Below are 17,840 nucleotides of genomic sequence, written 5' to 3' on the forward strand. Positions count from 1 at the left end.
GTGGAATTTTGATTTTTTTTTTTTAATTTATATTGATTTTGTTTTTTTTAAATAAGGTCATTATTTAAAAAAGAAACAATACTACTTACATTGTAAATACTTTGAGATGATTAAATTGTAATGACTATGAAAGGTAATATAAAAAAATAGAAAAGTACGATTAAAAAAGCTTTCGACTTTAAACACGCCAGAAGTGAAAATAACTACCCATTTACCTATGTCCCATGTATTGATCGGTTTGAAGGCAGTGCCTTATTAATTTAAGCTGTTGAATTCCTATTTCTTAAAATTTTATTTAATTTTTAACACCATCTATATTACTTTACAACTCTTGTGATGTTATCGTAGCATCACAATTAACATACTTCGATTGAATACTGTGAGACGAACACACGGTGTCTAGCTAAATACAGGTCTTTGCATTTATTCAAAAATATACTGATATATATTTCTTAATACTAACAAATATATTATGTCTTGCTAATTCCATTTTAATGTGTACATTTATATTGCAAAAAATCCTTTTGTTATAAGCACGCTTTGGTAAAGGGACTATTAGGTGATAGTTAGTTTTTGACTAAATCCGTGGAAACCATGGATTTTCCGGGATAAAACGTAGCCTTTGTGTTAATCCAGTGTTTAAAAGTTGTGGGGGTGAAAGTGGGGAAGAACAACCGAATGTTTGCAAATATACTCGAGTGGGGTCTCAAATGAAAGCGCACTTAAAGAGAATATTGATGACTTGATCGAGACTTGATTAATTTCATGACCTTCGGTAGTTTTGTACAAAATTTGCAATTTTTTAATTTCTAAATTGCATCCACCTAGTTACCCTACCTACCGGCAAAGATAGTTTAATTAATGATTTCATGATCTTCGGGGGGTTTTTCAAAATTTGCAAATTTTTATTTCCTAATTGGATCCACCTACGAGTAGTTACAAAGAGACTTACCGCCAAGTGGCTTTGGCGTACCGGTACTATGCTGCGTAGAAACCGTCTGAGGTATGGGTATAATAAATGTTAACTTTCTAAAATTTTCAATTGTTTTTGTCAGCTCTAAAAGATTTTTCTTGAATTTGTCGGTTTTTCGCAGAAAATCTCAATAATGAGTAATTCCTTCGGGCTACTACTATTGAACCGATTTATATGAAATTTCAATAGTCCATTCAAATGTTATATTTGTTAAGGCCTTATCATGCGTTTTTTAGAGGACGCAATTTTACTGGACCCAAACATAATTTGCTAGACAAAAGTTAACAATTTTTTTTTTATCAGACAAATTGTTCAAAAGATATATCGTAAAAACCATTTCAACCCCTATTTTCAAGATGGTGGCCGTGGGACAAGGGTGGCGATCCCACAAATTTTTGACGACCTCCGTGGCGGAGGTCCTGAGTTCGATCCCCGGCTGGGCCGATTGAGATTTTCTTAATTGGTCCAGGTCTGGCTGGTGGAAGGCTTCGGCCGTAGCTAGTTACCACCCTACCGGCAAAGACGTACCGCCAAGCGATTTAGCATTCCGGTACGATGTGTAGTTAGCCTGTTTCCATCTTACACTGCATCATCACTTACCATCAGGTGATATTGTAGTCAAGGGCTAACTAGTAAAGAATAAAAAAAAATTGATCTACTTGAAAAAAAAATTGCTAAAAATCCTAAAAAACGCAACCCCAAATGTAACAATGGACTAAAAGTGGATATCGTAATAGCACTTTATTTCCCAATTTCCCAGAATAAATCCATGGCTCCCGCGGAAGTTGTGAAAAACATTGCCAAATTTTCAAAAAAATTACTAACTTCTTATATAGCTTTTTTAACCACATTGCTTCATTTTTTATCGCCATCATACACATTTCACAGCAATAATCACTTTCTTTATATTTATTTGTTTTACCCAAGTACCCTCAAAATCGAATACTTGTTTCATTTTCAAAAATACGCACTAAATAAATTAAAAAAAATACCGTTATTAATTTTTTTTGAACTACGAAAGTGATTATGCGGTTTTGAATTTTGTGTTTTTTTTTTTTATTAAAGAATAATAATAATTGTTAAACGAATAACAATTGTTGTTAATTGCTGTTAAAACGGTTTTAGTTGCTTATTTTTTTTCTTACTTTAAAAAAAAATGGGTTTATGGTTTTATATGTACAAAGCTTTTTTTAATAATTCTTTTTTAAACTGTGGCAATATTTATAGGATAATCTAGATTTATAATGTAGGTAGATCTATAGTAATTTCAGACTAAAGTCTGGCTAGTTGGTGACACTCCCATAATATGCGGGCGACGGAGGGAAAGACTGCGTGGGTGTGAAATCGCCCTACCTACAGGGTAGCTACACGCCCCCCGGCCCGCGCGGACCATTGGGAGTGTTACGAACGGAGTTACCAAGCCAAACTACATAAGGACCTGCCTCGCTAGACGACACCCTCTGTCAAAGTATAAGATCAATGATCTAATGCGTACATATAAAAGCTGTCCTTCAAGAATTGATATCTCATAGTTGTAATCGTTTTCGTCGTGTAAACAGCTCCGTAAATGCCTTTTTGTGTTGTTGAATGGTGTAAACTACTTAACAACTTCTAAAAGATGAAGTTGAGTTTCATTTGTAAGTATTTGTAACTTATTTATATTAAATCTATAATATAAAAATGAATCGCAAAATGCGTTGGTAAGCGCATTACTCAACAACGCCTGGACCAATTTGGCCAAATCTTTTTTTTAAATGTTGGTTGAAGTTCTAGGACGGTTTTTACGGCGTGAAGAATTTAAAAAGACTAAAAAAAAATTATACTCCCATACAAACGACTCGTAATAATTTGAATTTTAATATGTACTTATAGGGTAGGAGTAGGGTTGGGGTAGGTAGGGGTAGAGTAGGAGTAAGATAGGAGTAGGGTAGGGGTAGAGTGGAGATATTGTAGGGGTAGGGTAGACGTAGGATAGGTGTAGGGTTGGAGTAGGGTAGGTAAGGGTATGGAAGAAGTGCACAAAAGTCAAAGCGAAGCTTGACCGGGTCCGCTAGTTTGTTGTAAAAACGATCTAAAAGAATCGTTTCTTCAAATCTAATATTCTGTTTAACGATTCAGTTGGCGATACGAACGCCATTATTGTTGGTTAATCTGTGCCTTACAATAAAACGGAACGTCTGTGGCTTCATAACTAACGTCACACTTTGACAGCCTTTTGAAAATACAACGACTTTTACCATGCGCCTAACCATCACCACATACGTCTCTAAGAAATAAGCTGTTTTATAAAGAAAACTTATGTTTTTATTGAGCCTGGTCCTTACAAAGTGTCCGGCTCGAAGGACCACTTTGTAAGACAACTACACACAACTATAAATGTTAAATCGTAATACACACACGTGTAATTTTAACACAATGAAACATCGATTCTATAGACGCAGTTTGTATGTATAAGTTAGATCATGATCATATAGTTTTGACAGAGGGGTAACCTCTAGCGAGGCAGGTTCTGTTGAAGGTAATTGGTCTGAGTTAACATCTGATTGTTAAAAACATGATCACTTTGACAGCAAAATTGGGGCAGCGTGAAGCTGTATTATCCACTCTCTTATAAGGAGCCCTGGAGTGGGTTAAAATAGACTGATTATAATCTATACTAAATATATATAAAGAGGTAAAGTTTGTGGTGTTGTAGGGGTCAATCTCTGGATCTATTGAACCGAATTTAAAAATTCTATTATCAACAAGCGACGTCACTTTAGTGTGATATAGTATATTTGTCCCCGCATTCCCACAGGAATGGTATCTACACGGGAGAAACCGCAAGGAGGTTGCTAGTAATGTTTAATTTATACACCACAAAACAAGGAAACAAACAATTTCGCAAAGTAATAAGAAAAAAAATGTACCATCTAAAATGGCGGCTTTATCGCTTCTTAGCTATCTCTTCAAGGCAACCTTAAGTTTAGGAAAATATTAGATACTAGCAGATGCCGCGCAGTTTCACCCGTGTGGTTCCTGTTCCCGCAGGAATACCGGGATAATATATAGCTTTTAATCTTCCTCGATAAGTGATCTATCTAACACTGAAATAATTTTTCAAATCGGACCAGTAGTTCCTGAGATTAGCGCGTTCAACCAAACAACCAAACTCTTCAGCTTTGTACTATTAGTATAGATATATTAAAATCTAAACATTTCCCTTTCAGGACGACATCCTATTCGAGGAAGAAGAACCGGTGGAAGCGTTTGACATAACACCAGACAAGCCAAATGGATTACCAGACGGACTGAGCAAGGAAAACTCGACCAAAAATCTATCCCAAACTCATATGCATAACAGTCAAAATTGCATGCACTCAACCCAAAACTTACGCTATAATGTATCCAAGAGAAAACTCTCTTACACCCGTCCAATAACTAAAAATACATTAAGTTCTGGATCTATAGCTTTAGATGGGGTTCCTGATGGCAGAAAACTTGACGGTCAAGAGGGTTTTGGCAGGAAATTGAGTGTTACAAAAAGAAATATGTCTACATCAAGTTTTGCGTATGTCTCTACTCCTTTCCATGGATCAACGCTGTCTGCGTTTGAAAAACCCAACGAATTCGCGTCTCAATTCTCTCTCAAATCCATAACAGAGAGCGTAGCAGACGTTGCGTTATGTTGTTTTTGTTGCAAACGCAAAAAATCCGCAGAAAAGAGTAAATTTTTTGATGTTTCACTTCTTACAGATCCGACTTACTTGGTCATATTGATATCGAGCAGTACAGTAGCTATTTCGTGCACAAATTTTATTATCTTACTACCTTCGCACGCACAAAACATAGGCTTCGATAAGGCGAAAGGCGCGTATTTGCTCAGTACAGTCTCAGCTCTCGACCTGGTCGGACGTATTGGCGGTTCAGCGCTCTGCGATTTGAATTTTATGCCGAAAACTTTTTATTTCGTTGGCGGATTGTTCTTTTCTGGAGTAAGTTTAGCCACGTTACCGTTTTTGAAGTCTTATACGGCTTTGAGTGTTGTTTGTGCATTTTTTGGATTAGCCTCTGGTATTAATAATGGTGTTACAACCTTAGTTATGGCGGAAATTTTGGGGGTAGACAGATTGATGTCTACCTATGGTATTAGCTTGTTTGTCAATGGTCTGCTACAGTTGGTGGGGCCTCCTCTATGTGGTCTATGGTACGAACACGATAAGAACTACGTTCACATGTTTGTGACGTTTGGTTTCATATTCATAGGGGGTGCGTCTCTATGGTTGTTTATGCCCATGATCAATAGACATAAGAAGAAGAAGCTAGAGAACGCGTTGACTATTAAAGCGTAATGTTTGAAGCCCTGATAGCCCAGTGGACCTCTGCCTCCGAGTTCGGAGGGTGTGGGTTCGAATCCGGTCCGGGGCATGCACCTCCAACTTTTCAGTTGTGTGCATTTTAAGATATTAAATATCACGTGTTTCAAACCGTGAAGGAAAACATCATGAGGAAACCTGCATACCAGACAATTTTCTTAATTCTCTGCCTGTGTGAAGTCGGCCAATCTTCATTGGGCCTGCGTGGTGGACTATTGTCCTAACTCCTCTCATTCTGAGAGGAGACTCGAGCTCAGGAGTGAGCCGAATATGGGTTGATAACTGTTTGATAGAGTAAATGAGTGAAATTTATAAGCTGTGAGGGAAAGTTTTGTCGTTTTTCGAGATTCAAAGAAAGGCAGGCCAAAGATCAATGTTTGTACTCTTGAATAGTATGATAGATCGTTGAAATTGTCATTTTTTGACATCATCATATTTTTTAAACGTGATGACATGAAAATTTTAGTTTATAAATAGGTTTTTGACAATACGTGCCAAAACGCATGTCGGCCATGATGGTATATATATATCAAATGTTTCATGACGTCACGTTAAAAAAACAAACGGAGCATTTGACAAACATATAAGTTTGACGTTTAGTACATCAGGTAACATTGTGACGTCACAAAATGGACGATAGTTTTGACGTTTTTAAAAGAATATTTGCAATATCTTGTAAATATGACCAATATTCCCATTCCCCTCCAACTAGTCGACAAAGACTGTATTAGGAGTGGGTACGACAACAGACCAACGGGGCGGGGATCGAACCACCACCCCTCGATGATGAGTCCGACAGCTGTTACCGTTGAGCTATTGAGGCTTTAGAGAATTTGTAAAATACATGATTTTTAAATTAAGTTTCATAAGAAATCCTAAACCCTTATAAATTAATATCGATATATTTCGGAGCCTTATTCCATGTACCAGACCAGAGGATCCCAAATTTTTTTTTCTCATAGACCACTTTCAAAATTTGGCTGGTGGACCCCTGCTAATAATAGTAATCCACCTGTATTAATCGGATAAAACTTACAATAATCAAAAAATACTTATTAATATACGTAAAAGACGACAAAACATTCCCTTACATACATTTACTTATAGGCAAATATACATATCATGAAAAAAGATATATACATTTAAACAAATATAAACGTTACTTGACTACCGAATATATTGAATATTTCTCATCTTTTTATCGACATTTTGAAAAAAAAGTTAAACTTTAAAAGGCTTAAAATATACGTCTCAGGCTCAGACCCATTATTATTGTATAGGACCTGCCTCGCTAGACGTTACTTTTCTGTCAAAGTATATGATCAACGATCTAATGCGATTATAAAAACTGTCTCTATAGAATCGATGTTAAATAGTTGTAATCGCTCGTCGATTAAAGAGCTCCGTAAAAATGTTTTTGTGTAGAAAACGGTGTAAAAAACGGGCAAAAACTTCTAGTTCAGTATAAGATATATACCAAATCTAAGCTCGTTTTACTCAAAAAATTACAGACAATTTTGCTCGTGACTATGAGTGTGATACAGGTCCTTCTATAATTGGTCTGAGGCCTCAGGTAACAGGACGGCACTTGGTAGCATGTGTTATTTTTTTTTTGTTTCTATATTAGTTATGGATCCGTAGAACATTTTGTACGACTGATTACTGTCAAGTTAATTTTTCGTGAGTAGCTTCATCTCGATGAGACGATCAACTGTTTTATTTACGAAAATTCTTGATTCTGGTAGCTAACTGGGTTACCAGGTAATAAAATTTTCTGATGTTATTTTTTTTTTGTTTCTTTATTAGTTATGGATCCGTAGAACATTTTGTACAACTGATTACTGTCAAGTTAGTTTTTCGTGAGTAGCTTCATCTCGATGAGACGATCAACTGTTTTACTTACGAAAATTCTTGATTCTGGTAGCTAACTGGGTTACCAGGTAATAAATTTTGTGATGTTTTTTTTTTCTTGTTTCTTTATTAGTTATGGATCCGTAGAACATTCTGTACAACTGATTACTATCAAGTTAATTTTTCGTGAGTAGCTTCATCTCGATGAGACGATCAACTGTTTTATTTACGAAAATTCTTGATTCTGGTAGCTAACTGGGTTACCAGGTAATAAATTTTGTGATGTTTTTTTTTTCTTGTTTCTTTATTAGTTATGGATCCGTAGAACATTCTGTACAACTGATTACTATCAAGTTAATTTTTCGTGAGTAGCTTCATCTCGATGAGACGATCAACTGTTTTATTTACGAAATTTCTTGATTCTGGTAGCTAACTGGGTTACCAGGTAATGCCATTTTCTTAGTCGAAACGAGATAATGTACCACGCAATTTGCAGGACATTGTGGCTGTTAAGTTGTCTTAACTATTCATTTAGCGACAGTAAAAAAAAAAAAACATCTGGTTAGTAACAATGGTTGGTAAACTACCCTCCTCCCAACTTGTATTATAAGTTGTTACTAACCAGTTACAATGATTTTTTTTTAAATTTTTAAAATAGTTTCATGTCATTGGCTACAAAATTTCAGGTTCCTTTTATGAGACAAAAACTTCTGACAAGGCTCTCTTTCGCGTGGAATTCAATGTAAACTTTCAACCCCTATTTCACCACTTTAGGGGTTGAATTTTAATAATTCTTAAATCACAATAAATTTCGTATTTTTTTCATGATTTATGGACAAAATTTTAAAACTGTAACACTAAAAATGAAGGACCTCTATTTCACCTTTTACTATTTATATTTTAGGGTCAAAAGTACCCTATGGTTAGCTCCAACGTCCCATTTATCATAATACCAAAATTCATTTTGATCGGTTCATCCGTTTAAACGTGAAAGACAGACAGACATACTCGCGCATTTATAATAATAGTATAGATATTGAATAAAATGCATTCTACTTTATGCATAAAACTCTAAAATGCTATAAATCAATGAAAAAAAAAATTAGCGATTTTAATGATTTTCTCGCCCTTTTGTTCTTTGCATGCTTGCAAAGTGTTGCTCTGTTTGTACTCTATGGTCTACCACTTACCATCACGTGGGAAATTTGTTTGGTTCATCAAAATTGTCTGTCAACTTAGTTGATTAGACATTTCTGTGCCAAATAAGCACTTACAAATTCTATAAAAAATCAAAAATTAATGTAAATAGTATTTTCTTATCGTATCGACCATTTTTTATTATTTTTTGTTGCTGAATTTAGTATATTTATCACATAATGAGTTTCAAAGAGATGACGAAGATGGTTGATCCACAAAATATCAAATCAAATCAAATCAAAATTCATTTATTTCAATTAGTCTTAGTTTACAAGCACTTTTGAAAGGTCAGGTGTATGTCAAAAATTAATTTAATGTAATGGTGGTGATAATAGACGAAAACTTAAATTAAAGTTACGAATAAAATCGTCGACCAAAAAATAACCTTACTCAAATAGTGGGCATTTAAAGAACTTAGTTTTTTTTTTATAAAGCTGTCAAGCACAAGCTATTTCTTATTATTGTTTAAATACATTTTAGATTATATCAAAATATATTATTATTAAATAATTAAAATTCATGTAATATAGTCATTTAGTCTAATTTGGCCATATTTTTATACTTATAGTTTTATATTAATAACCAAAATATTAAATTTTTATTATTTTTTTAGGATACTTAAATCCGAATTATAATTATGTTAAGTTTGGTTTTTTTTTTTGAAAAGCTGATGATGATAATCTTCCGAACTGTCAATAAATATCATACGTTTTGTCACGTCGTACAAAATGAAAATTGAAACTTCAAATTACTTGAATCGGACCCAGAAGTACGTTTCTGGGTTTTCTATTACCGGCTAATAGTAGTCACTTGTCAGTCTACGTTGCCAATAAAATATATTGAATAATGATATTTATTGACAGTACCTTGCCATATACGAATTTTAAAAAGTTATTTACTCTCTATTTTTTTAAAGTTAAGCTTTTTTATTAATAGTTGTATAGGGAGGCTTCCATTTTTAAATATCGATTGTTATCCCGTAACTTTTACACCACTTCATTGTAGTGATGTCCATTCCAATTCCATTCCTCAGTTCGAAAATATATTATACATACATTTTTTTTTAATTTATAGCCTGAGCAGAAAAATAAAAAACGTCGCCTGGTTGAGGGGGAAAATATAGAATATTCTTCCATTTTTTTTTACCTAGCTTCACGGCTCTGAGTTCTAAGTCCTTTTGAGCTTATAGTGGTTCTTATTATTGGTTTATAGAATCCATGCGTTGACGGAAAGTGTTTTTCTTTATTTTTAACGTATTTACTGAAATTTAATTTTTTTAATATGTCAACGAAATGAGTGAATGAGCACTCTCAATATTACTGATACTCTTTATATTACTGATCAGGCTATAAAAAATTATTGCGTGAAATGTTTAGCACAAAACTTCGTTCTACATACATTACCTATTATTCATTATTATCTCGGTGCGAAATATATGTATTTTTCATCTCACTAGCGTGAAAAAATAGTTTTCGTAGCAAGTGGGACAAAAAATTATATTTTATTGGCTAGTGTGATTTTGAATTGTTTCTCGCTTTATTGAAATAGAAAGTATGTTGTGCACTGTTATAATATGTTGAATCCTTAGAGTAGCGAGAGATTCTATTTTAGAATCCTTCGCTACATATCTATATATTAGCGGCAGTTACAAAACTACCTTGCATACCAAATAACTGGTTAAAACACTGAATGTTTAGGTACATTTTGCACAAATTTCCCTAAAGACTTTTTTCCGCTTCCATTTTTGACTGCAGCGTCACTTGGCATCAAGTGAGATTGCAGCATATCTTGTGATTTATTAAAAAAAATACGTTACCATTTTTATAGCACAAATTAATTATACGTATACCTATATTATTTTAAACTGGCATCTCTACACACTGATATATTTGTTTGTGTACTATCTCATTCATAGACAATCCATTTTTTTTATGCATTGTGAAATGCAGTCAAGGTAACTTATTATTTAATATAAAAGCGCCAGTTTAAAGTAATAATATTATACCTTTACGTAGTTTTAATTTTGAACTATTACAAGTTGTATAATATATTTATATTCTATGATCGTTTTCTTTTTATAATAAATTTATTTTAAAATAAACATAGATAATGTTTTACTAGACGGATTTTTTCTATGTATTTTGTTATCTAATTGTATGGATTTTAATTAATCTAGTTAGTGTCATTATTGAAGCTATTTTATGTAAATAAATCTATATTTTATTATAAAAAAATCGTTTTATTTCAAATCACACACTTAGCAGCAGTTAAGTTTTTGTCGCTAAAACGCTAGAATCTAGTGCCGACAGACAGGTTATTTAAAAATAAACTTCCTTTTTCAAATATTCCATTACAAGAGAAGTTCAAAATGGAGGCATCTTCAAATTCTTTTTTTTTTTTCATTTTATTATCACGAGTAGACCTAGTATCGTTTTGAAATTGTATGTAAGCGTAAAGATGTTTGTTGTAAATTTTAAAATATGATAAATTGTGAAAGAATTATAATTGATTGCATTAATAAAACATGTTAGCAAGCAAGACTGACTCGCCAATCCTGCAGAAATTTATTTCTGTTTTGGTGCGGTGAGATTGTTAATGTATTTATTTTATCCTCTTAAATGTAATTGTGTATCTTCTAACATATTTTATAAGTTATCTTAATGTAACTAACCAATGGGCCTTTGTAGCCATAAATAAAGAAAAAATATTATTATTATTATTATTAATCTGTAATTATAAATTTTATGTTAAATAATTGTTTTACTCCCCTTTTTTTACAGTTGGAACCGTTTATAGAAGAAGATCCCAACGAATTAGAAGAAACAAATCCAAAATTAACTCTAACCCCGGATGACAGCAGCGCAGAGAAATTCCAAAATGGCTCCCCACCGATATTCAAGCAAAATTCAAACGCAACGCTCGACGAAAAACAATCACCTAAAAATGATTTCATCCGCTCGGCTAGTGCTGCCCACGTATCACATATCGAGAATACCCGGTCTCGGAAAATATCGACACCGGTCACTTCGAAACATGGCCTTCAGCACATCTCTAGCAAGGTGTCAAATCATTTGCCGAGCAATTTATCTTTGTTGGAATCAGTGCCCGAAGGGAAGCCTAGTAGAGTTAATTCCCAAGAGGCTTTCGGTAAAAAGTTGATTGTGCCAAAAACGCCAAAGCGAAGTCCATCTACCTCGAGTTTTCAGTACATGTCTACGCCTTTCCATGGTTCAACTTTATCAGCGTTTGAAAAACCAAGCGAATTCGCTTCCCAATTCAGTTTAAAATCAGTTACTGATAGTCTAGCGCCCATAACCTATTGCTGTGGTTGCAAAAAGAGGCCTAAAGAGGACGAAACGAAAAAAGAGCCGAACAAATATTTCGATGTACAACTATTAAAAGATCCTATATACTTAGTTATATTAATATCGAATTGTACGAGTGCTATTTCGTATACAAATTTCATTATACTAGTGCCGTCCTATGCCCACGAATGTGGTTTCGATAAAACTTTGGGAGCGTATTTGCTATCGATAATATCGGCGTTGGATTTAGTCGGCAGAATTGGTGGATCAGCGTTATCAGATGTAGTTAGTACGCCAAAGAGGTATTTTTTCATTACCGGGTTACTTTTGTCTGGTATTAGTTTGAGTATGATACCGTTAGTGTCGACTTATTCTGCTATTAGTGCTTTCTGTTGCATTTTTGGTTTAGCATCTGGTATCAACGTTGGTGTCACAGCACTAGTTATGACCGAAATGTTGGGAACTGAACGACTTATGTCATCTTATGGTATTAGCTTGTTTATGAACGGTATACTCCAGTTGGTAGGGCCGCTGATATGTGGGGCCTGGTTTGAATATACAAAATCCTACAAATCTCTATTCGTAACTCTGGGTTTCATCTTGGTATTCGGTGCGGCTTTGTGGTCATTTGTGCCGATCATACATAGCAGGAGAAGAAAAGCTGAGGCGCTAAAAAATGGCATTGATAAGGCGTAAATAGCCTAAAATTCAAGAAGACAGTTTAACATCGGGTATTAGTGCGAGACAGACGACCGTTTGTGTGTTAACCATAGATTTTAACTGTAGATGTGTCTAGAAAATAAAAAGATGACATTGTTTTGCATTGAGTTACTATGTACTAGAGAAGACATCATTTGTGGCGATATCACCGCATTCATAGTCTTGCTAGCTATGATGAGCGAAAAACCTAAACACTACGTAATTCAAGGCATTACGACGTTTTGATCGCATCTTATATGCGGCTTAAGTGTCTGTTTGTCGCATACAGCTTACTGATTGCTTGCGGAATTGTAATAGGGTGAAGTTGCCACAACATTCAAGTAGTAATATTATAAACAGCCGATTGGACTGAAAGTTGTAACGGACAAAAATATACCTTAGATGTAAAGGGCATGTCCCAATTTTGTATGGCCTTTATTCCGAGTGTCAACTAAGCAGAACAAATTATTTTTATCTTAAAAGAACATAAAATATAGGGCTTAACCCCAAAATAAAAAAAATTTGGAACCCGCATTTTTTTTTTAATTAATTAATTAAAATGTTTTTTTTATTAGCTGTCAACATTAATTAAGAATTTTTAACTGTTTAATTTGTAGACAAGGGAGTGAAACAAAAAAAAATATTTATCTGATTAATGCAACCCGCATTAATTCTAAAAATAATTTCCTCAACAGTAATTTGTATCTTCTATCCGTATAAAATACTATTGACCTGCTTATAAATTATAATAAATGAATAATAAAGGCCCATTTTGGGACATGTCCTTTATGATTCCCGCAAAGTTTGCGAAAAACTTAATTTCATGCTGATGACCGCTAGTAATTAAGCAACCTAGCGTTGCGTCTCTCTCTAGTTTAATAATTATGTTTTTATATTCTGACATTCGTTTGGACCGTCTTCTCTGGTACATAGTGCCAACTCTCAATTTTGTGTTGATATAATCTGGTACCAGCTTCTTGGTTTCGGTTGGTCACGGCTCTTTTGGCACTTGACTTCAACCAGAAACAATGTAGAAGCATATCTACAATTAAAATCTGTGGGTCAATTTATTACAATTGCTTTTACTATTCAGTATTATAAATATACCTAAATCTTTCCATAACCTCCTCGAATAATAATAACGAATATCACAATGGTGTATTTATGTATTTCGCGCGCAATTTAATTCATAGACAAATCTATTTTTTTTTCTTCTTAGTTTTAAGTTTAGGTACTCAAGGCTAGCATAGTACCTACGTTTGGGTATCTCGTATTGCATTGCAAAAACAGATTATAATTCTTACAATTCCAAATGGGCATTACATTTACTTAAATGTTTATAATTTACACCATGCATATGGCAAAGCTAGTAAAATTATCATATTTGGTAGTGAATATATTTCATACAAAATAAAAATTACTCAATTCGATTGAATAGGCTGTATAATTACCGACCTTTGCCTGGTCCGATATAAACAAATTGGAAAACAACAAGATTTTTGTAATGCAATCATTGCCTTTATTAATTTTTGAAGTATTTTTCACTATTATTATATTTTTTACTCTTACTATTTTCGAATAATTTTAATTTACTAAGCGCTACGTAGCTAATATTTAAATATTTTATAAGTTTTAGTATGTTTAATTATTATTACATTTTCAGGGTTTTCAGAATTAAAAAAATATAAATTAATTCATCAAATAATATCCAGTGACTAAAAGTTGCATTTGTAGAACAAAGTTACCCATATTAATTATAAAGAAATTATACATAAAAAGAAAAATTTAATAACCATTATGTCCATACGTTTTCAGGTAATTTCTTGTCTATGGTTCTTACAAAGTTTTTTGTAAATTACTAGAGTTTGGCTAATGAATGAAGAAACTAAAAACACCAGCTAAATTAAAAAAAAAACTGAGTAAATTCTGAATATCTGATTATAGTGCAAATATTGGAATAACTGAGTTTAATACTTATTTATAGGTAGACAAACCAGAAAATAATTTATACAGACTATGAAAACGTATGTTTTTTTTAAATTGTTTAAATGATTTTTTAAATTTGGCGGGCGACTTTATTCTCTACTTTCATTAGCCAGACTCTAGTATCTCGTATTTGAAATATTCGGAGGTATGTATCAATTACCTTTATGCTAGACACAAACGGTCAATTATTTTCACGTTTCTGTAGCACCCACGACTATAATTGATCGTGTGTTGGTCACTGCGTACATAACTTTGACAGCCGCGTGGCGCAGTGGGCAGAGACCCTGCTTTCTGCATCCACGGCCGTGGGTTCGATTCCCACAACTGGAAAATATTTGTGTGGTGAGCACGGGTGTTTTCCAGTGTCTGTGTGTATTTATTCATTATATAAGTATTTATACGTAGTATATAATTGTATATTAATATTATAATATCAACTATCTTAGCACCCATAACACAAGCTACTCTGTATGCTTACTTTGGGGCTAGATAGTGATGTGTATTGTTTAAGTATATTTATTTATTTATTTAACTTGTCTAGTATGCCGCGTGGGTACTGTCGTTTGCTTTTCAGAAACGTGAGAATAATAATTGACCATCAATGGCGACCTTTATACATAGATGTAAAACTTTTATATAATATAGAATATTACTAAAATCATGCCTTACTAATATTAATCAAAATCACATTAACTATATAGTAATGTATTTTTAAACTCTAAAATATATCATAGTTATCTATAGCTTATTTTGTAAGTTTAAATCATTGCTAAAATCGAATATTTTCAATTGAACATAACGAAATGGCAGCTAGTGGTAAAATATTCAATTTCTAAAAAACTCAATTCATAATTCTTTTAAATTTCCTTCTTCGAGGCGACTACTCAGTTAATAACGCACTTTCTATGATATTACTTGTAAAAAAACAAGATTTTAAAAATAAATATTAAAATCAAACGCCCGTATTTTTGGTTTATAATCTTCTATAACTTTAAATAATTGCAAAAAAAATATTTTCTACCTCATTTTCCGGAAATTATTTCACAAGAAAAATATTACGTGAAAAAAAATCATCAGAGAATTTCATTTAAGAATTTTAATTTTAAAACTGCATTTACTGTCATTATCATAAATGTTTGATACTGGATATTTTAATATTGATAGTTTAATTTACAACATAGACAGAGAAGTAAATAGACTGCTTGGCGCGCGTAAAGTCAAATTGACACTGCGACACACTGAGCCGTTCTTTCATCAGGGTTACCAACTTGGGGGTTTCCCCCCCCCCCAGATTTAGGGGGTAAATAAGTGAGGTGGAATTTTTTAGGGGTCTGAAATTTTTAGGAGTATTTTCAGGGATTTTTTTACTCTTTAATATGTATTTTTAAATTGATAATATTAATATTTCTTGCGACTTAAATACGTAATTCTACAACCACTCTGTGATGACTGGATGCAATTTTTATCCAATAAAAAAAAATGTTAAATTTATTCAATGTCAACATGTATGATTTCAAAAAATCTCAATCTTCAAATGAAGACGTAATATTTTACGTATTAAATAACGACTTTTGAAACACATTACAGATATTTTCTAAATCATTATGATTTTTTTTGAGGGGGACAATTCAATAATTAAGGCTTAAGGTTAGGGGTTTTTGACACAAACACGTATCCTGTCGTCTTAGCTGGTTTATTTTCAGAGTTTTTACGCTGTGGCTTTCTTAAGAAGTGGTTGTCTATTTACTACTTTGTCTACTTACTTTTCATTGCGACCTCATGTATTTCACCCCATAGACGTATTGAGCTGCCTAGTGTAATTTATATGACACAGAGATAGAGCATAAAGCATAGGTACCTTGATATACCTGGGATTTTATTATTATCACAATTAGAATAGAATTTGGTCCAGTGTACTTACTTACTATGAAAAATATTAATGGTTTAATGTACGTACATTCATTTTGAGAAGTGTTATTTTATTAGTTAAATTTACTAATAAATGTACTATATGTATACTATACTATATCACGCAATATATTAATTAATATAAATCATGTAAACTTATATTTTAAGCAATCTTAATGCCAGCAGCATTGTTCTCATTTGGAGGATACCTATAAAGTTATAAATTCCTCTGACATGACAACAAGGTTGACATAGACAATATAGATTAGTCATCGATCGTAGATCGTTAGATGGGCCTCAAAGCGTCGCGGGATTGTCATTGGTTTCGAATATTGAGTCATCGTCGTCGTCATCACTCGTAACATATTTCTCTTTATTCATGTTGTTGCTTGTATTTTTACACTTCCAATATGAACATGGAAGCATAATTAAGGAATTAAAATAAAAAAAAACAGTAAATATTTTTTTAAGTTCACGTCCACTCACAGCATGCGCTTGTTACGTACTAAGATAAGATGTGCGTGCACGTCTTTGGGTAATGAAAATTGTTCTTTCTTTAGTATGGAGGGGCCCATCTAACAATTTATATCGATGAGATTAGTTACATCTCTTAACAAACCGTGGACAGAGTATTTCTTTTTCTACGATACAAATGTTCTAACGCTTACTAGATTTAAACAAACGAATTAAACTTGATAAATACGTTTAATTTTGTAGGTGCTATAAATAGATCACAATTATTCCAATGTAGTAATAGTTTTATGATAAAATAGTATAATTAACTTATAATTAGTAGGTATTACTAATAAAGTAACACTGGAATTTAGTTAATTAATCATTAAGTTACGGGCTATGTATGTATTTAACTATAATTTAGGAAAACGATTAAAAAGTTTTGATGAAATTTTTGAGCGTCGAAGTATTTAATCTTATCAGAAGAAATTGTGTTTTATTTTAATTAAATCATGTTTTATCTCCAAGCTATTACATAGCTTAATGGGGATGATGACTAGGTTTCAACATATTGATTTTGACAACAAGTTAGTTTTTTGGAATGCAAAAAATGTACTCAATACTCACCAATAGGACTCGTACATGGTGGAAGTACTAAACAACATGCCAGCTCCCTGCTGCAAATAAATCCTATAATCCCATAATGGGGTCTTAAAATCTGATAAGATTTTACTATTGATCTACGCTACGAGTAGGTATGTGCGCTGAGGCATGGTGCGGGTGACAGTTGCCTTATGACGTTCATAATACGTACTATTATCGTGATTCGCGGCAAACTTATCAGTGTGAAAATAACTGTCACCCGCACCACGCTACAGCGCACGAACTGTAAAAGGTTTGAAGGCGCTTGCAAAGTGTAATTCTATGAATGTGTAATCTAAATTTACAATTATTACTATATATTATTATTATTACAGGTTTTTGTAATTACTATAATTATTATCTAGTGTATAAATAATAATTTTCTATTCATTTATTTTTTGTTTCATTTACCCGATGTGAGCGAATTTAACTTTTGAATAATTTTCTACAAGTTAGCCCTTGACTACAATC

At 33.0% G+C, this 17,840-nt stretch overlaps 1 protein-coding gene across 3 annotated transcripts in view; it reads left to right on the top strand.

The window, feature by feature from the left end:
* Window positions 1-17,216, top strand: part of LOC112046170 (monocarboxylate transporter 13) — a 51,705-nt gene extending 34,489 nt beyond the window's left edge. For 2 of the 3 annotated variants that reach the window (XM_024082709.2, XM_052890246.1), the window contains one exon: window positions 11,157-17,216. In XM_024082709.2, the coding sequence (XP_023938477.2) occupies window positions 11,157-12,377 (1,221 nt within the window). In that variant the 3' untranslated portion in view covers window positions 12,378-17,216. Of the gene's footprint in view, window positions 1-4,182; window positions 7,829-11,156 lie in introns of those variants that run through there. The other variant, XM_052890247.1, reaches the window with a different exon arrangement.
* Window positions 17,217-17,840: the final 624 nt, after the last annotated feature.

The sequence above is a fragment of the Bicyclus anynana genome, chromosome 27 (genome assembly GCF_947172395.1).
Source record: "Bicyclus anynana chromosome 27, ilBicAnyn1.1, whole genome shotgun sequence".
Classification (NCBI taxonomy): Eukaryota; Metazoa; Arthropoda; class Insecta; order Lepidoptera; family Nymphalidae; genus Bicyclus; species Bicyclus anynana.